Below are 23,344 nucleotides of genomic sequence, written 5' to 3' on the forward strand. Positions count from 1 at the left end.
TTGGTGATTTGGTTAAGTATACCACAATGATATTTCTTTACAAAGCATTTGTTAATTCATTGCCACCTAACCTGCAGCAACTCTTTGAAATAAGAGATAATGCTTACAACATGAGGGGTTATGGAATCTTTGTTCTACCAAAGATCTGAACTACTCGCAAAGGCTTTTGTGTGTCGGTACGAGGTGTGAAGCTATGGAATATGCTGGATATCCAGCTCAAGCAATGCCAAAGCATCTACAAATTTTATTACTATGCAAACGCTTTATTTGGTCACAAAATGTATAAGGAGGGTTATCTGAAATCAATAATTGTCTTCATTACCATCTTGGACTTGTTGTCCTGACATATGTATTGCTTTTTTGTTTGTTATTTGTTTATCATCATCTTGCTTTGCTAAACGCCATTATGATCAAATATAAAAGTATAATAATAATAATTCTAAGTTACTTCAAGTGGAATAGGTAGGTGTGAAGTGAGGTGGTGAGGGGCAGACAAAGGCTCTGTAAGGAGGAGGAGTGGGGGGAGGTAAAGTGGCAGTAGTTGAAGGGCGGCCAGCAGCAGAGTCATGTGGGGGATGGGCCGCAGTATCAAATCTATTGAAAAATAGGTTCAGTTCATTGGTCTGGTCCACACGGTCCTCCAACCGTGTGCTACCAGTCTTCTGGAACCCGGTGTCTGTTCTCATGCCACTCCACACATCCCTCATGTTGTTTCCAGCTTACTCCTATAGTTGTCTTTAGCCTCCCTGATTTTAATTCTGAGAACCCTGTGCACTCTCCTCACCTCATCACGGTTGCCATCTCTGAATCTTCTTTTCATTCAGGATGGCCTTAATGTCCTTGGTGATCCAAAGTTTATTGTTGGCGTAGCAGGTTACAGTCCGAGCTGGGACATTGCAGTCCACACAAAAATTGATGTACTCCGTGATGCGCTCAGTGAGCCCATCGATGTCCTCCCAGTGCGGCTTACAAAGTACAAGCCAAAAATGGGCAAAAATCCCAGTGTTAAGATGAGGAAAGCTCATAGAGACTTGTCCAAAGCGACTTGCAGCTGTGATTGCCGCAAAAGGTGGCTCTACAAAGTATTGACATTAAGGGGGTGAATAGTTATTCACATTGACTTTTTTCTGTTATTTTGTCCTATTTGTTGTTTAGTTCACAATAAAAGAAAATAAAAAATTCTTCAAAGTTGTCGGCATGTTCAGTAAATTAAATGATGCAAATACTCAAACTATCCATGTTAATTCCAGGTTGTAAGGCAAATAAACGTGAAAAATGCCAAGGGGGGTGAATACTTTTGCAACGCACTGTATCTTCATTTGAATTTCTGATCCTACATCTTATTGTTTTTTTCCACTGCAGAGAGGATCGATCAAACAGCTGTTTGTGTAATAATTGTACGAATGGCTTTTGTGAATTCTTCATATAATTATTGAGAGGGAATATTTTTATTTATTTTACACAGTGGTCTCAGTTTCATACTGTTTCTCATGTTTCATCCTTCTGCAGTCAGTGTCGCCGTTTCTAATTTTTCCCCATTTCTTTGCGTAAGCCTGCGTCAGAGTGTGCTTGGAGGACCGCACATTTTCCCGTCAAGTTTGCTTTTCTTATAAATCCCAAAGTTATCTTGGAAAGGGCCGTTTGCCCTCTTCTGTGCGTACCCGACCTTAATAAATGCGGCCACTGGTCTTGATCACATTGCTTGTATGACTGCCATGCCATCAAAAAGAATGGCACCATCCACTGGAACTTTGTCAACCAGCCAGTCTTCACCTTTGTTCTCTAATAGATCCGTGAGAGCTGACACTGACATCTAAAGGATTCTGGTGTACACTGCTGTCTGAACCTAATTCCCTAATTATAGTTTGTACAGTTTTTTATTTCATATTTAGCTCTGGGTTGTTCTGTTATCCCTTATTATATATTTTCTTTTACAGTTTAACATTTTGTATTTTTAATAAAGATTGTTTTTATGGTTGATCAGTGCTGTTTTCGTTTGTGGATAAATGAATGAATGAATGAATGATTGAATGAATGAATAAATGAACAAACAAATAGTCAGCTCTGTAAGTACAATTGCTGTCTTTTATTGATCTAGATGACTTAACATAAAAAGTTAATTGTATATTTGCCTTATTGTTCTTCTTGGACGCGGTTATGTATTCAGCACGGTTTAGAATTCATTTGGCAACTTAAGACGATTTCGCTAATGTTGAATCTAACCACAGGAGCTGCCATCTTGCCATTCTGTTGACAAAAAGCAGCAATCTTATTGGTGTAGCAAGGTCACGTGTTGAACTGTGCCACTACCCACGGCCAAAATATTATTACTCTCTAAAGAAACTGGTTCTGAATAAAACATATAGGTATGTATAATCGTCTGGAATTTCAGCGGCAAACGTTTTTTGGTAGCTGAGCATTACCCGTTTTTTTTTATGAACTAAAGATTGTGTAGATGCCATACTGCGGATCAGGAATCATTTTCTAAAAGACTTTTCGTGGTTCACCTTGTGGCCTAATAGGAACAATTGCCTATTCATTCATAAGCAAAAAAATACAAAGTTAGGAAACTATACATTTTTGAGAATACCTGCTGAAATGGAAAACATTCTCAAAGCCTCTATTAACATCCCTTTCATCGGTTTACTCAACAACCAACACTTTAGTTAGAGAGCAGCTGGAATAATGGAATCTGTGTTAAAAGTAATAATCTCGATTTTTAGTTAAAAAACATTTGTTATGTCACTATCGCCAAAAGAGGTAATTCAAAGATGGCCGCGCCAATGTATCACTGATGAAAGCCCTATCATTTACAATATTACCATAGAGTATAAATTGGGTGTATGTGGCGACATTCCTGGAAAAAAAAATTAAAAAATCACAAGCGGCCTTAGTGTACACTGAAAACACACTAAACACGATTTAATTGACACATTTATCCACCATGCGTGACAGGCAAGTGCGCCGTGCACAATGCCTGATCGATTTTCGCCAATAAATAGCACACCCTGGCCCTTAAAAAGGGTATAAAAAAAGAACAATAAGCCACTTTTCAACACCTCTCAGAGAAGAATGAAGCCATGAGATCTGGCTCTCATCGAAGAGACTCCCATCATTAGTTAATGACAGTTTTCCACCCAGCAGTGTTTGGTCAGAGAGAGGGCAGATGGAGCTAACAGACCTGCTCTCAAATGTGTGTGAAGCTTTTTCCGTTCACTGCTAGCATTGCGAGTATATGGTTACTACAGTATGACCAAACACGCAAAGAAAAGAGCCATGACAGACAGACGATGACAATTATCACCATAAGGCCACCAAAGACAAAGACATGTAGATTTTCAAGATTGTAACTTCATGACAAGCAGGTCAGGTCACTGTTGCCCCTGAGAGACACAGCGAAAACCAAGATTAGAGGCGGTGCTGTCCGGAGTGTTCTGGCTACGAGCTGCACATCGGTATCTGTAACAATAAGACTGGAGGAGGGGGAAAGAAGAGAGGGAAATTTACTTTCAATTAATTCATTTATTAAATATTTTTCTCAGCAATGGAAACTGCTTTGTTACAGTATATTTAAAAAATACAATGAAGAAAATCACAGTGTGAAAATTTTAGTTTGGACAGCACATTATTTCCGATTTGCTTATTGTGTAGCAAACCAACTTAAGTGGTCTGTCCACATGAAACAAACCAGTACTCTGTGTTCAGGACCTATTTTTGCATGCAATTAGTCACACTCCCATGGCAACCAATGCTGGCCGTAAGCACACTGAAACGATCACCAGTGGGTGGCTCAGATGGTGTTGCAGATAAAGTAAATGTATTTCACACTTTTTTTTTAAAATCCAGAACAACTGAACAAGTGCACAGGCGACTGTGTGTACCAGCATAGAAACTACTTTTACCTTCACAAACCAAGAAGAAAAGAGAGAACCTTTTCCCTTTGTAATCGAACAACAAGAGTCATTCAGATTGAATACTTGCTATGAAACAGGTTTTCACAACTATAAAGAACTGCTTTGTTTTCCCTGATCTGCTCGCATCACAAAAGACCTCACTGCCCATAAAATATTACCCCCCAACAGTTGTATGTCAATAAACATTCAGACTGCTGTTTCCTAATTTAATGTTTGATAATCAAGATGTAGAATCTTTTGGTTAAATCTATAGAGCATCAAAAGCATTAAAGTGTTGAAGTGGTTGTCTTCTTTACCTTGTGGCACATGTATGATCCTCCCTTCTTCACCTTGTCTGAGCCTGACAGAGGACCCGTCTGCAAGAGAGAGAAATTATTAAATGTCGGAATAAAAACAAAACCTGTAAGACTCAAATGCTAAGAGGTAATGTGTTCTTACTGGGTTCTGTTGCTGGTATTTGGTGTGATGCACACTCCACCAGTCTGAGGTCCATTCCCATGCATTTCCCACCATGTCATACAGACCAAAACCGTTGGCAGGAAAGGACATCACCTACAGGGTGCAGGGGGGGTAATGCAGGGTCGGATTAAGACATTTTTATTAGAAACACTTTTTTCTGAAAGAATGAAAGATATGTTAGCCCTATGGTTCGATATACTATTGTATGTGAATACAGTATTTGCCAGGATGAGCATGTGAACTTTCCAAGAACTGATTCACAAATGATTAAAAACAATTATGATTATTTACCCAATCATGTTACTCACCTTTTGCCAATTAACCTCATTAATTGTGAGATGTTCCACCAGCTATTTTCTTTTTCTTTACTTTTCCAGCCTTTTGTTGCCATTGTCCCAACTTTTTTCAAATGTTTTCTCAGCATCAACATCTCTTAAATAAATTAAATCAAATTAAATTTTTAAAGTTTTTCAAATAATCACATTATGTTTCTATTTACATTTTACAGTGTCTTAACTCTTCTGGAAACAGGGTTGCAATGGTCAATCTGGATTTCTTTTTTTTTTTTTTTTCATTTGCCCAAAATGCCAAGCCACTAAATGATATAGTAATCTAAAAAAGCATGTTACATGTGTGTGTTATTATTATCAGCGAGGAATAAACACTGCTCGACTTTTGTTAGTTGGTTTAGAAAGATGCACTATTCTTCAGAAGCTCGTACCCTAAAAGAATTTGAGTGCATACATTCATGACGGATACCTCTAAATCAAGGCCTTAAAACGCTGCCTGTAAAGAAAGAGATTAGATTCATATCATCTCTAGAAGCTGTGAGCTGCTGCTGGGACGTTATCCGCCTGTTAAATGAGCTCTTATCTCCAGTGCCTTTCATTTCCTGCAGATTCTATAGGCAGTGGCTCGATTATAAACCTGGTTCCAGTTTTGCTATAAAGGCTCATAACCTGAGAAATAGGATCCTTTACCAACACCATAACTACAAAATCTCTCCATCTTTCTTTTTCTGTCTTACTGGTGAAGTTTTGATGTATCCATCCTCTGCAGAGTTATGGTTGGGGAAATCGCCTTGCCAGAGGTTGGCGTAGTGTTGTCCTTTCGGGTTCAATTTGTTTCCCCAGGGATAAAGTCTATCAAAGAGGATCAGCAAACTGACATGAGACATACTCTATGAAAACCAAAGCACAAATTTTACAGTCATATAATGAGTAAATATCATACCTGTCTTTAAGGCCGCCCCTGCAGGCGTACTCCCATTCTGCCTCTGTAGGAAGTCTCCCATTGGCCCAGGAGCAGTAGGCGACAGCATCCGCCCATGACACATGTAGAACAGGATGATCTAGCCTACAAAAACAGGTGTAAAGTTAAATACTGAGCTTGTGGTTGATTACCAGTTTGCTTTCGCCAAAAGAAAGGAGTGTCATAATCCCATAAAAGAAGTGGTAGGTGAGAATTTGCTTTTGAATCAATATTTAAAAGACAGGTTTTCGAGTCTGTCTTAAAATGAAGCTCCCATACCCATACATACATGGAATGGCTTTTGGTTGTCTTAACTGTTCCTACTCTCAACACAGGTGTGGAGGGTATTTTGGTTACACACAGCCCCTTAGTGCCAACTGAGCATCATTTAAAGTGAAATTCTGGTGTAAAATGATCTTTGTATCTTGTCTTTTCAGGCAAATTGGGTCATCAAATAAGCCATTGAGACAATTTTTTTGTGAATGAACTATTGCTAACAGCCTGCCGCAGCTAACACATATAAGCTCGGGGTGGCGAGTTGGACTCATTAAAACATCTTTTTTAACCACTAATACTGCTCCAAATAAGACCAAACCTCTGCAGTAGAATGATAAGAGTCCTGACACATTAACCGAAGCAACAACAACATAGTTTGTTAACACAGTTTATTAAAAGAGTTTTTTGAAAGACATACCTACTGGCCCCGGAACTAGCTGCCCCATTCAGGTCAATTATCAAATGCAATCCAAAAGGAAGGAGCCCAGTGATGATTTGTTCCAGCAAAACACGTAAACGTTGTGGTTTGTGGTAGACACGGTTATCCCTCCGCCTAAGCGTCTTGATTGGCGTCTCAGTGTCCAGATTCAAAACAATAAGCCACAGGTTTATCAGAGCACGGTCATCGTACTGCAATTGCAGCCTCTGAAAAGTTTCTGGGTTGTAAGCTTTCAATTTAGTTTCGCAGCCGGGAAAGATACAAATACGAACCATTCTGTCTCTCTTCACTTCTAGTTGCAGGCTAGACGGCTTTACCCGAGCCTGCACTCACTGTGCATCTTCCGGAAACATACGCCCCCTGACTCCTGAGATCTGCGTAATGTGCTGCAGGTAAAGCTATGTGGGACATTTCACCAAACTGCCACAAACCACAACATTTATGTGTTTAACTGGAATAAATCATCAATGGGTTCCTTCTCTTTGGATTGCATTTGGTAATCGACTTGAATGGAGCAGCTGGTACCGGGGCCAGTAGGTAAGTCTTTCAATACACTATTTTAATGCACTCTGTGTTCACCACGTTGTGGGTGCTTTGGTTAATGTGTAGGGACTCTTATCATGCTACTGCAAAGGTTTGGTGTTATTTGGAGCAGTGTTAGTGGTTAAAAAAAGCTGTTTGAATGCGTTCAACTCGCTGCCCCGAGCTAATCCGTATTAGCCGCTGTAGGCTGTTAATGTCTCTCCGGAAAATCTACGTTTATAGTTCATACACGAAAAAAAATTGTCTCAATGGCTTATTTGATGACCCAATTTGCCTAAAAAGACCTTGGGATGATTTTAAGCCGGAATTTCACTTTAAGAACCACTGCCCCCACCATCACCAGATCTCAACCCAAGAGCATCATTGGGATGTGGTGTAATGGGATGGGCAGCAGACAAACCTGCAGCAACTACGTGATGCCATCATGTTAACACCAGAAATCTCAGATGAATGTTTCCGGTACCTTGTTGAATCTATACCACGAAGAATCAAGGCAGTTCTGAAGGCAAAAAGGGGTCCAACCCAACTAGGGGCACTAGCAAGGTGTTCCTGATAAAATTATATAGTATATGTACACTGTCTTTCTACCTGTCTGTGATGTTGGAGTCTGGACCATCAGGGTGCCTCCAGTTTGCCCCTTTGACTGGAAGCCACCAGGGGGCAGCAGCAACCTAATAACAAAGCCACGTTAACAATGGTTATTGACTGGCACATGACATGACAGCTGAGATGGAGCAGAAAATGATCTGCTGTCTGGCTTTTTCTTTGGACAGCCCAAGACTCTTAAATACTAGTTATATATCTAAAGCTCAAAATATGTGTGATTGCAGGCTAGCAGAGTTTCCATATATATATATATTACTCTAAAGATGTTCAAATACATCATGAAGGAAGGGACATCAAATAATATCAATAATATTGATAAAAGGAAATTGTCTTTTCTGTTCTCAAGTAACACGCAAACATTGTCTTACTTTGACCCAAATGGCTCGGGTGCCATTTTATCACACCCTCCTTGAGGCAAAACTGGTCACTGTCAGGCAGGAATTTTTTAAATAAATACCTCTCAATTACTCTGCCTGCTTCATGACCATGGTAAAATTACTATGACTGCTTCATGACTATGGTACAATGCTGTTGAGTGTGTATGAGTGTGTGTGTGTGTGTGTGTGTGTGTCCTGCTGAAATACAACTACCAAGGAATTCCCCCTTGAAGTATTTTAACAGGGCTCCAAACGGCTCTGGCACTGACAACGCCTCATACTGGTGTAACATTATTAAAGGGGCCAGGTTGTACAGGTAAGTCGACAGTTGAATAATTATACTTACTGCTTGAGTGATTTGATTTTTCACACTCTCACTCAAAAGCCCCTCAAATACAAACGAGTCTCCAAATTTCTCTGCCTTAAAAAATAAAAGGATAAAAACATTATGAGTGAAAATGATGCCTGTTATACTGATAAACCACTGCCAAAGATTTGCTTTCATACTGATCAGTTTGACTGATTCAGTTGATTTCTAGTCAATTTCAAAACACAGCTTGTTGTTTAATCTTTAGATTCATACCTCAGTAATGTATCCTGTGGCATTGACGAAGCCTTGGAACTGTTGGTTAGTGACTTCCTGGATGTCCATGTAGAAGGAGTCCACCTGCACCAGCCTCTGTGGGCCCTCACCGTCTGCAGGGATGCCAGGGTTGTCTGTTCCCATCAGGAACTCTCCTCCAGAAATCAACACCATCTGTATGCAGGAAATTAGCTTTTAAGTGGTCCTGTGAATCTCTCGTATTTGAAGAATGTTACAGGTTTAAAAAGATTAAGAGACTTTAAAAAGGATGGGAATGTAAACTATTCCGAGTGCAAAGAAAGATTCGTGAGTAATATAATTATAAATGTATTTCATAATATCGATCTACGTATATCAAATAAACATGCCCCTGTATACACTGGAGATCCAAATTAGAGAACAAATTATTAATACTCAATTTATTCTGAAATACAGTTTTTTTTGTTGTTCAGAATTTGATAGATGGCCAGCCCAGAGTTCAGATCTAAACCCCATAGAGCATCTCTGAAAAAGTAATGTCTAAGAAACCCACTACAGTTGCTGAACTGTGGAAGAGACTGAAGAAGAACGGACACAGATCAAACCAGAGCAGTGAGAGAAACTAGTGATGTCCTGTGGGCGCAGATGTGCTGAAGTCATTCAAAGCTGTGGCCTCCACACTTCCTGTTCATTTTTTAATCCTATAGTCCTAAAAAACATTGTTTAAATCTTCTCTTCGGACACTGTGGTTACTGTTCTCTAATTTCTTTTTTCAGAAAATAAAGGTTTTATTTTCACCAGAGTGGTTTGGTTTTAAAAAAAACATGCTATTACAGCAGTGGTAAAGCCACAACAGATATTCTATCAAATGATGAACAATAAAAAATAACAATATTTCAGAATAAATCAAGTATAATGAGCTGTTCTCTAATTTTGATCTCCAGTGTATTATATAAATACCTATAATGTGTATACTGCATTATACTTTTATAGGCACTATGATGATCATGCTCATTATTATAATATGTACAGTGTATCCCTGCATTGTATATATTTCTAAAACATGTTTCCTATATTGTGTTAAGTCCATTTATCTATATAGCCCAATATCAGATTGATAGTTGTCCATTCACATATGTGGTATTTAAATGCAGTGTCTGTATAGCTATTAGGCATATGCCTGAAATGTTAAAAAATTAATCTTTAAGTTTGTCATACCAGATGTCACCTACATTACATTTTTCTAAAACACAGCGAACTCCCATGCCTTGAACCGACTCTCAGGCAGTCAGACTGCTTCAATAATGTCGACTATGACTAGAGATGCAACGATCCAGTTTTTTCCAATCCAATCCGATACAGATACCTGGGCTGAGTGTACCGGCCGATACCAATCCTCTACTACTGTTGAATGAATGAACCGTATACCTTGCCATGTGAGTCGCATCAGGCTTAACATAAACATCTAGCCTTGTTAAAAAAAAAAGGTAACAAATGAACACAGATATAAATGTACTTAATAATATTTATGAACAAATAACAAAGTGTACATTAGCAACAAAAATAAATAAATAACTTCCGTGTAAAGTGCACTGCAAACATATTTTAAAATGTATTATAAAACCCTAACCAGTGTTGCAAATATAGAATTTAAGTGACTAGATTGCTGCAACTGTATTGCTGTGTATGATATTAATAATAAAGAAATGACTGGATCGGAATGCTGGATCGGCCTCATTCATCCGATATCCGATCTGGCTAATTAGTCAATATTGGAGCAGATATCCGGATCTGTGCATCTCTAACTATGACCATAACTATCCCTTACCAAAGTAAAAAATAACATCTAATATCCTGCTGGGGAACACATTGGAGCATAACGCACACTGTCCTTGAGCTGTTTAGCTTTATTGAGCTTTATTAATTGTATCTACTTGCTTGGTTCTTGCCATTTTTGAATGTTTTATTCATGTCTGAAGTCACTTTGGGGGGAGGGGGGGGGGTCGAGTGTCAGCTATATGCCTGTGAATGTTCTCATCAAAAGCAACCGTACTTGGTTATTTGTCTAGGAAGACGTTTCACCTCTCATCCAAGAGGCTTCATCAGGTCATGTACGCAACTGACCAGGCTGGGACTGGTCCAACTAACTGGTGTGGAGATCCAGGTATTTAACCTCTCACAAGGGCGATGATGTCTCCACACCTGCCTTTGACTAAAATTGCTTTGAGGATGTCAGCTATATGAATGTAATGTATTATAACCAGCTGAGAGTAGCCTCATAGTGAACAAGGAGCTAATATGGTAGTCAACTAATATCAATCAAAATACCACAAACATGCACCATCTCTCTGAAACATTTTAAAACAATTTGTTGGGAGAGCACCTTGCAGGAAAAATGTAGGCTCAGCAATCCATGAAATGCCCTACTGATGAGAATGTGAACCTGTATGCACTGAGAGCACCCCATGGGGAAGAAAGCAACTTTTCAGGAACTCGGATCAACCTCCTACTTGTTATTTTATTTAATTTAAAAAAATGCGTGTTTAGTTGATCCAATACGGTCTGAAATGGTGTCATTCTCCATCTCTGTAGGCTACCTTATCTTATAGTTGAGGGTTAAAATAATATTGACTATATTTTCAGGATTCCCTGCTGAGCAAGTCTCAAAAGGGAGCCAAGACTGTATAGGGGCCTTTGTTGCATGTATTTTCTACTGTTTACTGTCCAATACAGTAAAAAAATAAAATAAAATAAATGGATTACCTGACTTTGTATTTTCTTCTCCTCTCCCTGAGCATCAGGCGGCCCGTCATTGGCGCCCCTTGAGTATTTGTCAGCTGGATCTGCAGAAGCTGTCCTGTGACTGTCCTCCACAGGCTCCACAGCAGCGGCTCTCTTCAGGTTCTCACAGCCGCAGCCGGCTGCTCCTTGTTGGGCCGCGGGTTCCGACTGAGCCCCGCATGAACCCAGAATACACAACACCACGTTCACGCAACCGACGATGAAAAACAAGTGAAAACAACGCACCATTCTCGCCGGACACGACTCAAACTCTGCTCATGTTGTTGACACTCTCACTTCCGCAAAGTCACGTGGTCAGTCAGCTGGCTGCAAAGTAAGAAAATGTAACTCTTCCCTGCCTGAAGTGAATATGAATTTTTCATTTCTATTAAAAAAGATGAAATAACAAATTATGAGTAGAGCTTGTAAATACAGCCGCATTTCAGTTATTTGAATGCAAATAAAGTCGCTTAATTGAAAATAACTATCCGAGTGTTCAAACAAAACCATAAAGTGGAGCTGTTTGATACTTTAAATATCAGATAGGATACGTTTTTTCTGCACCCGTGCAATCTAAGTCCCGAGCTAGGGTTGATAACAGTCTGGATTCAACCCTGGTGATGGGACGAGATCGCATGGACATCATTTCCCAGCTATCAACACTACAGGCAGCTTAAGAAGAAGAAGAAGTGGCAGCGAGCCAAGCAGTTCAGCCTCAGCCAGTGTGCTGCCCGCTTCAGTGAACACAGCCCCGGAGCACCGACAGGACAGGCGCGGAAAGGTGATCTTAAAAAACTGGATTACTACAGTCGCTGACGGCTGGATCTCACCCACGGCGTCCCAAGGTGGTGAAGAGGAGGAGAGTCGCAGTCATGTTAGTCCTGAGAAAGCTGTGAACACCCGAGCGTTTGGCCACCACGACCGAGGTAAAGTTGAGCTCACAACTTGCACACAGTTTTACCATCCTCTCTTCCCTATCTCTATCTTCTCGCAGCGGAGGAAAAACAAACAAGATTCGCTCTCCTTAAATGGTTAACAAAATGCTCTCTCTCTCTCACACACACACACACACACACACACAAAACAACCAAGGAAACGAGTGTGATAATGATTTCACTGTTGTGTGATTGCGGATGGCGAATCAAATGACAGCGTAACATTGGACGCGTTTTTAGTTTCATATGCGGGTTTTATTGGTCGGATAAAACGGGCATGCGAGGAAGATTCTGTAGTTTGATAGCTGATTATTTCATGATCTATATCGGTCAAAGTCACCGCTTTTATTATTATTATTTTATGATTTTTCGACCTCAATGAGAGGCTTAAAAAAAAAAATCAGGCTGCTAACACGAGTGAAGTCAGTGGACCTGCAGTGTCCACATAACAGCTTCAGCGGCGGTGACCTGTTGCAGGTGCAAAAACCTTCCTGGTGACAGCAGCTCCTAATCATTAACTGTACCAACCCTGAGCCACAATACAAACAGTTAACACTAACATCAGAGAATTTCCCTGCAGCTTCTATGCAAATCCCTGCATCCATGTGTGTCATCAGTGTACTGACCTCTCAGGGAACCCTCTCTTTTTTTAAAACTGCCACTGCCACATTACTAACTCTGTAGCCACATGGATTGTCATGTTGGTGCCTCTATTGAGACATGATCTGTAAATGCAAATTGAAAGTCACAGGTGCATGCTCAGTAATCCATCAATGGTGTTACATAGCTGATTGACACGGATGCACCTATAAATCATTATCACAATCATCACAGATCATGTTATCATTACATAATACTGCTTTTAGACCTTTTGGGATAATAAACATAATCACATTCATCATTATATTAGGAATGATTTACTATTTTTACTCCTTTCTCTGCTGTAGGTGTTCCCTGTGTGCGTAAAAGATGTCGGATAAGATGTCCAGCTTCCTACACATCGGGGACATCTGTTCCCTGTATGCAGAGGGATCCACCAATGGTTTCATCAGCACCCTGGGGTATGTCCATATAATCCTGGCCGAACATTATGTGTGTTATACAGTGTGTGGGCCCGCTTCACGCTTTTCTCCGTGCAAGCTGAGCAGCACTTGGAAGGAAGGAAGTCACACTAGTATTGGCGACAGTTAGTGAGAACCAAATTGGTGCCATCAGAAATGCCATTTCCTTTCAGATTCTGCATTGGCTTGTGTGCCTGATGGACGTTTGTCTGCATGTGTGGTGAGCACTGCTTCCCGCCCTCAGTGGCGATAATCTGATTAGTAGTTGAGGGGAAATAAATGGATGTAAATTTGCAGTTTATCTCACAGAAGAAAAGCTGTGAAAATAGTGGAAGGCCTTTTTTGAAGTGGTGCTTTGATCGTGGTGGACCCTGCCACTGATAGTGCTGCAGGGAGAACAGGAAAAAGAGGGGTGCATAGTCGATGATAAAGCGTGTGTGTTTGTGAGAGTGTGGCAGGAGTGGAAAAAAACGCTGATGAGGTGCTGTTTACAAACTTAACACTAATGGTAAACCGGTAAACAAGCCACTCTTTCACCCACACAGTGACAGCAATGTTGTGTTTTTTGTGCATTAGTTCCACCTCATGTTTTGAACATAATAAAGATGCAGATTCTGAATGTAAACAATAAGCAATAAGAGAAACCCTGCATTAAAGTCTTGCTAAAAATGAAATGACCTGTAGCAAAGACTGAGTCACTATAGAGACATTGTGGCCTTTCCCGAGTTCCTGCACTTCCCACGTACGCACACGCATACTGGTGCAAACAAACACACACACACACACACACACACACACACACACACACACACACACACACACACACACACACACACACACACAACTACACATACACACACACACATACATACATAAGCGCACATATTTACTGTCATGACAGATTTGGCCTGGATCCATCTTCTCCACGCGCAACCACCAACTCAGCAGCATTCTCGGGATCATCTGCCCTTTGCGGAAGAAATCATATTGAGAAGAGAGAAAGCTCTTTGAGCAGTACAACTTCTCCAGCTGGGCACCATTCCCAGCTCCTGTTTGGGGAACTAATATGGTCTGTGAGCAAATTAGGTTGAAAAATGTTAAAAATGCTGTTGTAGTGAGTGAGACTTGAACAGGAACTGTTTAATAGGTGTAACTATTAAACCAACGTTATTTGCAATCTTGATTAACAAGTTATTTGCATCTTCCACACATGCAGATGACCGCACACATGCACTGGGAATTTCTTCTTACACCTTCGAATCTTTTCTCACTATCTATCGAAGTCTGCAGCCTTGTTCCTTGAGGTGTACAGACTGTAGAAGTAGACAGGTCTGTTTGGACAACTGTAGACATTCCCCGGGAAAAGGCCTGAAATGGATGTGGGATTTGGCCCATGTCCCGACAAGTGTTATTCTAAGCCAGTAAAAGTTAAATTTGTCACAAGAAATTCCAGCCTGCCCACAGGTCATCTAATCCAGAATGATTTCATTATTGTGTGGAGTCACCGAGTGTTTGCGCTGCCTGCAGCGATGTGAGAGCTCTCAGTGAAAATAGGAAACACCAGTCGGGTTTTGAACATGCAGAAGCTTTCTGTTGGGATACTTTGTTTTGGCCACTACTATGTTAAACACACACAAAACTGTTTACTTTACACACAAACCCACAGGGATTATAGAGATGCAGTGACATTCAGTAGCTCTGTTACCAAAGTGAAATACCAGTCTTAATACATCTCCATAAATGAGCAGTCTGACCAACAGTCCTACATCCAGAGATATCCAGTTTACTATCATAGAAGACTGAAGGAACCTCAACATATTCACATCTGAGAAGCTAGCATTTTTCTTCAACGTTTATTTGTTTGTTGTCAATAATTGTTGGAGTCAGTGTTTTGTAGATCGATTAATTGACCGATTGTTTCAGTTCAAGAATAAAAAACAGAAACATAATAACTTGCAGCCCGATATTATGAAAACCTGGCAGCAGGTAGTGGAAGAAGTATTAAGATCCTTTACTTCAGTAAAATTACTAATACCATACTGTGAAAATAGTCCACAACTAGTAAAAGTCCTGCATTCAAAACTTTAAGTATAAGTATGCAAATATTATCAGCAGAATGTTCTTGAAGTGAAAAGTATTCATTGTGCGGTAAAATGTTTCCTGTCAGTGTTTTACTTATTATTATTTATTATATGTTTTTTTTAAATTAATAATACTGCTGCATGAATGTGCATGTTGTTTTTTACTGCTTATATTTAAGGTCATGCTCATTAAACGCCTTTTATATGGGTAGTTTAATCTACACCGATGCCCCATATTCTATAAGATCATCATATGTTTGTAACATCAATGTTCTCTAGTTTTTAGCTTTGTGTGATGCGTTTTTTAGCTGATCCAAGAGGTTTTTAAATAGTTGGCCTAAAAAGTAGGAGGATCTTCTCAACAAATAAAGGAACACTTCATCCTTCAGTTTATCACAAACACTGAACATCAACACATGATGGAGAAGTTAAAACACACGCTCATAAAAAGGAAACAAATAAATATAATTCTTAAAAGGTCGACTTCCCTCCGTCTCTTTTCATGTAGAGATTCCACTCAAATTGACTAACTGGCATGAGATTAACAATGTTATTATGTGTCTTCCTCCGTAGGTTGGTGGATGATCGCTGTGTCGTCCAGCCGGATGCAGGAGACCTCAACAACCCTCCAAAGAAGTTCAGAGGTAAGAGACACAGAAAGTTGTCCTCCTGAGGCCTGACATCATCACACCAACTGCTGTCTGTTTATACTGTGGGCTCTGGGAGAGAGAGAGAGAGAGAGAGAGACATGCTGCTGAATGTGTTATGCTGCGTTTCTTTGGTGACAGCCACAATATCTATCTCTGCCCACTGGACTTCAAACAGGGCTGTTAATGGTGTGTGTGCATGTGTGTGCGTGCGTGCGTGTGTGTGCCTGTGTCTGTGTGTGTGTGTGTGCGTGCGTGTGGGTGTGTGTGCGTGCGTGTGTGTGCGTGTGTGTGTGTGTGTGTGTCTGTCTGTCTCTGATGCAGATTTGTTGGAAGACGGCACATTTGAAAATCTGCTTTTCAAACAAAGACCTTGAGATGCCTCTTTCTAGTGAACCATCTATTTTTAGCTCCCATACAGGAAGTGGAACTCCTGACCCTCGGTTCTCAGGCTTGAGGGTTATATCTCTGGGGAGAGGCCTAGCCTGACAATGTACAGAAAATAGGGGTGTATTGACGGCCCATGTAGTATACATGACATGTCGGATATATTAGGAAAGCATGCATGACCAAAATTGTTTTTTAACGGCTTTATATCCGTCACATCCATAGTCCTTTGCGATGTCAAGCAGCTTGACTTTAGAGTGTTATATCAGTTTGACGCGAAAGTTTGTTGGAGGGAGACCATTCCACACCCACATGAACACACTTGGCATTTAGGATGCTATCGACAGTCTCCAGAGGAGAAAGAAGATTGCACCATATTTATAAAGCAGAAAGCTTTGATGTCAGAGTTGCCCACACGGCTCAGCTCTTCAGTGAGTCTCCGGTGTCCCAGGACAGGTTATCACCCTCTAGAGACAATTGCTGTCACTATGATAAACACGGGCTGCAGACTGATACTTCCACCTCCTGCAGCAGCATGAAGGACGGCTCTCTCGCTCTCTGTCTAATTGTCTGTGTCAAGTCTATTCCATATAGACCCGGACAGAGAAACCACATGTTTTCCGTTTCTATACCTCTAACATCTGTAGATTTCCATCCAAACCATGATCACCAACAGTCGTCAGGCATTAACATGTACATTTTAGTTCACTGTGCAGTCATTGTGTCTGCCTCGGCAGTAAACAGGTTTTAAAACCATAAAATTTAGATGAACTTGTATAGTAACTTGGTCAGCATGCATGTATTTACTGTAGGGGACCGAGGAGAGTTTAAATCCTGCACTATCCACACTGTTTGTAGATTTAATTTTAATCTTTTTCATGCAAACCTCAGCAGCAAACCTGTGATTGTAGTGAGGGAGCTGCCTATTAGGTCATTTATACAGAAAGGCATTTTACTAATCACTTTGACCTTATTTCAAATTCCATCCTTGCACACTCTGTTTCCCTCAACTCACTTGCGTATGAAACTCATCACAAGATGCTGTGCACTCAAAAGAAGTCCTGTTCTAAATCTAGCCCACTGCAGGAAAACAAATGTCCTTACCAGATTTATAACTATTGATAGATATCGATGATTCTTTTTTCTGTGGAACAAAAAACACACAAAAATTAAATTGTGGCTAAAGATGTGTGTTCAAGAGATTATTTTTTTTGTAAGCATTTATGGGTCTCTACAATACATTGGTTAGTACTTCACCGTGTCAGCTGGTCTTGACCAGAAGAGGCCTTTATGTCACCGTCAGAGGCCTCTGAATGCGTACCAGAAGGCAGATGGGTTCTATAGGATCATTTGGAAAAAGACAGCTAGAAGAGGTTACAGTGAAGCCATACGTTGTCACAGTAACTAGTTCCTTTATTTTACACACATTGATTTACTCATCATAGGGAGTATGTAGAATGCAGTATTCAACATGTTGAAATAGTTGTGTAGTGTCTGTGTCTCTGAAAAAAGCCTTTATGTTCACCATGGACATTAATCAAACTGAGACCTCTGCTATAAATGTAGCTCCATAAAGAAAGTGCTAAATGTCTTTCTAAAGATTTTATACTAGCTGTGAGCAGTGCCTCTGTTTCCTTTGTGCATTGTATTGCAGGAGAATTGTGTACATCAACAGCCCAGTTGTTAGAATCAGTATGTAGGATGGAATAGTATAGATGAAATGTAAAAAAAGCTATTTCCTGATATTGTTGTTGTTGTCTTCCCCTGGTAAAGCCTCACTCAACTCAGACCTATGATTTTTCACAGTTAGTCTTGCAACGTCACAAAAATGACTTGTTGATGCTGAATTGAATAGTTGACGAATAATATTTCAATTATATGCATTGGGGGCTCACAGTACACAACAGCAAAGCTAGGGCTGGGCGATATGGAAAATCTTCTATCCCAATATAGGTAACTTCATATTTAAATAATGATATATATATATGTATATATATATATGTGTATGTATATATATATATATATATACATATATATATATATATATACATATATATACATACATACATACATACATACATACATACATACATACATACATACATAATAAATAAAAAGTCTATATGAAATAACCGTATGGTAAAGCTTTATTTTGTAAACTGCTTTTTGAATTAAAGACTTGAAAAATGAAAATACTATTGTATTTTCTTATTTTATTAAAAACGTTAGTTCAAAATGAACATTACGGTCAGGGACCAGAACATAAAGCTTCCTCCAAACAGCATAAACGTTGCCGTAACACAGGTCAGTCACTGGTTTTTAGACATTGCAATAGAAATTATATACAAAAATGTACGTGATGGACATTTTTATATTGTGTTTATTGTTGACAATATATATGTTCCGTCTTCTAGTAGACGATATGGAAGAAGGACTATCTCGATATAATATCTGCTCACATAGTTGAAATCATGGTTTATGTAATCCAGTTGATGTTAATCCTATTGAACTGTGTGATAATGGAAAAAAAAAATATTATTAAACCAAACTGGCAATCTTCAAATACAGCTGTTATGAGTTGTTCCCTCATAATATTTAATACTTGTTATCAAGTTAGACAACGTTATTGTGTATGATGAAATCTCAATATGAGTTTTGATATTGATTCCAATGTCATATTGAATCAGCACTGCGCCGTAAGCATAGGCAAGTCATAGTCAAGGCTGCAGTGAGGACATGTGGGAAAATTTGTTTCTGAAGTTTATGGATAATACATCTTCTCTGTGTTTCATGATTGGAGTTCTGTAGTACAAGCTGACAAGTGGTTTATAAATAAAATAGTGTGCTTTGAGAACCAAATTTATGTGACTTTTGAGGAGGTATCTGCCTTAAGGACTTGCCATAGATAACCCTCAAGAAATGTGAAACATTACTAAACCAAACAAGAAACAGGTTTTTCCTTGTTTAAACATCTACAAACACAGCCTGGCTACGTTTGCTCACAAATCTGTAACTTCTTTGGGAACATCTAATTAGAGTCCACTGGGTGTCCTCTTGCAGTGAACACTCTTCTGTCCCTCCTCGTGTTGGAGGCCCCTCAGCTGTTTGAGAGGGTGCGGAGATAATCCTTCTTATTGGACGCTACGAGGGCCCAAGGCCCGACTAGCCATGTTCACATGCAGGGCCTTATACTGTCATTGCTGAGGTATGCGTAACATTTCCTCCTAATGTAAACACAAGCGCCCTCCACACACAATCACACGCTCTTACTCCTGCTGTCTGTATGCATACGCTGAGACATCAGGAGCCTTGCTTTGTATTTCACCTGGACAGTTTTTTGCCATGACACACACACACACACACACACACACACACACACACACACACACACACACACACACACACACACACACACACACACATACAGTATTCAGCGGAGTTAACTGAGCAGCAGTCAGAACATCTAAGGCAGAAAAGCACTTTGTTTTAGTTGTTCTTTTGGATTATTTGTATTGATGCTCAGTCGTTTGAATGTCACACCAGTTGTCTAATTTGAAGTTAGCAGCCCTTTCTGTTATGTGTAATAGTGGCAGTGTAAATCAATGCTGCGTTGTTGGAATGTTATACACTTTTTCATTTTCACTTACTGACTCCTCAATCAGCATCCCCTGCTTGTGTTTGTGATCAGCTAGGTGTTCACATATTGATATAAAACTGAGTGGTTTATTGTTGCAAACTGTTTAAGGCAGTCAGTCACTAAATCTTTGAGGGATAAGGGAAGGGGAAGAATGGTTGGTTGGTTGATAAGGGATAATAAATCACAAACACAAAGAGAGCATCAAAGTATCCAGAAGAATGAAATGCAGAAATACAGAAAAATGCTGGAACAAAAAGCAGATTTTTCTGCTTGTCTGTTATAATCCTGACATCTCCATTGTTGTTTAAACCAGTAACATATGAAGACCGTTGATGACATCTCCTTTGTCTGTAAGTCATGGGTTGTTTGTTTTGTAATTTGCACGTCATTTCATATCTTATCTCCTGCCTTAATTTCCTCCAATGTATTTTGCACGTACACTGACACATTTAGAGGTCCCATATTATGCTCATTTTCAGGTTCATACATTTGGGTTTCTACAACAATTACAACATATTTGCATGTTTAATGCTCAAAAAACACCTTATTTTTCTCGTACTGTCTTACTGAATATACTTGTATTTACCCTCTGTCTAAAATGCTCAGTTTTAGCGCTTGTCTCTTTAAGCCTCCCTCCCACAATAAGCCCAGTCTGCTCGAATGTTAGTGTTTTAAACAGCAATGAAGTTGTCAGGATAATAACAAACAAGCATAAAGATTAGCTTTTTGTCCTGCCATTTTTCTATAGAGGCAGGGGACGCTTTGATGCTTTCTTTGTGTTTTGTTTTAGATTTCCGGTACTCAGAGAGAGAGAGAGAGAGAGAGAGAGAGATTCCTCTATAATATCTCCAACAGGATAAGAACCTCAGAGCGAACAGCCGTTTATATAAACCAGATCATTGAGGATATTGTTGATTTAATGCAGAAAAGAAGACTTAGAGTACTATGTAATGTCTTTTGGTCTAATTACAGGAAGAGTAGCTCTGATCTTACAGAGGCACGAGCCTCCCTGCTTGTGTTTAAACACTGATGACTTGTTTCTCATGTCAGTAGTTTTGTCACATGTGCTGAAGCTGCTTTTATAAACAATGTAGATGACATGACAAGGAAATTTTATTTACAGGCTCTACTCGTTCTGCACCTGAGACCGTGACGTTTTAAATTGTTTACAATTCGGTATATCTGAAAGCTGTCATCTGTATTGTTGCTCTTACAGTATCAGATTATCGCGGCACTTCTGCCCTTTGATCAAACCGCCTCCGCGGTAAATCATCTGATCATAAAACATCTTCCTCTCAATCCTCTTAAATGTGGTGAAGTTTGTCTTTTTATTAGCTTTTTGTTGAGTCATCTGTGGCCCAACTGCAAGACCACTCTAAGCAGTATTGCACAATACCACTGATATACCATCAAATACATTTTTAAGATAATGTTTTTTGGCTTTTAACGCCTTTTTTATTTGACAGTACAGCTGAAGGTTGATAAGAAACAGTCAAGTGGGTCAAAACCTGAGCCGCTGCAGCGAGGACTGTAGCGTCCGCTCTACCAGGTGAGCTACTGGGTGCCCTCTTCCATCTTCTACTGGGCGCCCTGTTTTAACACATATAGGAATACTTTGCTTATATTAATAATTTTTTCACAACAGGTTCAGTTAACAAGTTGAACATTATTAAATCTAGTCGTGATGTCACAAATCATGCTAGTACGTACCGGTCTTGAACTTATATTCAGGCTGAGCCCAGTGAAACTTCTGCAGATGAATGTGAAAACCTTTTCAAACTCTGCACCTACATCAGTCTGCACAGTGAAGGTACATAATGATTACATCTGAAATGTAATAAATGCTTTATATATAAAATGTCTTGTTTGTTGTGTCATGTCCCACACTATTACGATTACTATTATGATTATATACACAAGTTACATCTTTCCAGACCAGTTTGTCAGATTGAAAGGCGGACGGTTATGGAAAAGAGAAACTGTTAATATGTCACTAAGATGGTCACTAAGATGTTCACACTTCTATATAATCAGCACTAATGGGCGGCTGTGGCTTGGTGGCAGAGTGGGTCGTCCTCTGTTCGAGAGATTGGTGGTTCGATCCCCATCTCCCCCCGGTCCACATGTCGAAGTGTCCTTGGGCAAGACACTGAACCCTGAATTGCTCCCCGTGCTGCGCATGGGTGTGTAAATGTGGTGTGAATGGTTAGATCAGATTAGATGGTATGTAGATGTCCACTGCCATCAGTGTGAATGTCTGTGTGAATGGGTGATTGTGACAGACACTGTGAAGCGCCTTGAGTAGTCAGATGACTAGAAAGGCGCTATATAAGTGCAAGTCCACTAAGCTCGTTCTCTGATACTACTTAACAGCGTTGCCACAATCCAACACCATCTCCCGCAGTTCTGCGTCAGCTATTCTGAACTCGTGTGTGTGTGTGTGTGTGTGTGTGTGTGTGTGTGTGTGTGTGTGTGTGTGTGTGTGTGTGTGTGTGTGTGTGTGTGTGTGTGTGTGTGTGTGTGTGTGTGTGTGTGTGTGTGTGTGTGTGTGTGTGTGTGTGTGTGTGTGTGTGTGTGTGTGTGTGTGTGTGTGTGTAGTTTGTTTTAAAAGGTTAATTATTGTTAAGACATGACATATTTTTAATATGCTCCATTGTGCTATCATAATTAAATGATTTTGCTTTTTTTTGTAACCGGTTAATTAATGAGCTTTACCAGCACTGGATGATGGATTTTGTTAACTTCAGGCAGAGCCAGGCTACTTTCCCTTGTTTCCTGCCATTCAGTCTTCATGCTAAGCTAAGCTACTTGTCTGCTGGTGGTAGCTTCATACTTAACAGACAGGCATAAGAGTGAGAGAGTCAATCTTCTTCCATAACTATTTGAATTGGAATCAAATGTTTGTTTCCCAAAATTTTAAATTGGTTATTGCACTTCATAAGTTGGATGACTTATGTGACACAGGTGATGGGAAAAAAACAAAAACCAAAGCAACATTAGACAATATATCCTGACTTTTCATCCTTAGTATGTATCAAGTTCCAAAAACATTAGAAAATGATACACTACCCATAAGGCAACGCAATAACCCCGATGACATCATCAAGGTTATTCTCTCCGACTGGAGCCGATCCCAGCTGACATCGGGCTTGAGGCTGGGTACACCCTGGACAGGACGCCAGTCTATCACAGGGCACATAGAGACGAACAGACAAAAATATGAACGAGTTCATGAACTAGGCACAACACTGGGCACCACATCCATTTTACACAGCCTGTGAAAACCAGTGTATGGGGCGCACGCTCTACCAGTTGAGCTAGGTGGTGCCCCATTAATTAATTTTAATAGCTGGCATTCAGACAATTAGCTTAAAATACTTCCCTTAAA

At 39.9% G+C, this 23,344-nt stretch overlaps 2 protein-coding genes across 3 annotated transcripts in view; one reads left to right on the top strand and one right to left on the bottom strand.

Moving 5' to 3' along the window:
- Positions 1-2,071: 2,071 nt before the first annotated feature.
- Positions 2,072-11,494, bottom strand: sumf1 (sulfatase modifying factor 1). The gene is made up of 9 exons (XM_083938549.1): positions 11,191-11,494; positions 8,449-8,622; positions 8,212-8,286; positions 7,471-7,553; positions 5,607-5,729; positions 5,401-5,515; positions 4,353-4,466; positions 4,211-4,270; positions 2,072-3,473 (listed from the first exon to the last, which is right to left on the bottom strand). The coding sequence occupies exons 1-9, from the start codon at positions 11,455-11,457 to the stop codon at positions 3,372-3,374; spliced, it is 1,113 nt and encodes a 370-aa protein (XP_083794675.1). The 5' UTR covers positions 11,458-11,494; the 3' UTR covers positions 2,072-3,371.
- A 278-nt stretch (positions 11,495-11,772) lies between these two features.
- Positions 11,773-23,344, top strand: part of itpr1a (inositol 1,4,5-trisphosphate receptor, type 1a) — an 81,842-nt gene continuing 70,270 nt past the window's right edge. For both annotated transcript variants that reach the window (XM_083939709.1, XM_083939710.1), the window contains exons 1-3: positions 11,773-12,134; positions 13,091-13,204; positions 15,859-15,929. In XM_083939709.1, coding sequence (XP_083795835.1) covers positions 13,113-13,204; positions 15,859-15,929 — 163 coding nt within the window. In that variant the 5' untranslated portion in view covers positions 11,773-12,134; positions 13,091-13,112. The remainder of the gene's footprint in view (positions 12,135-13,090; positions 13,205-15,858; positions 15,930-23,344) is intronic.

This window comes from Echiichthys vipera (genome assembly GCF_963691815.1).
Source record: "Echiichthys vipera genome assembly, chromosome: X".
Taxonomy (NCBI): Eukaryota; Metazoa; Chordata; class Actinopteri; order Perciformes; family Trachinidae; genus Echiichthys; species Echiichthys vipera.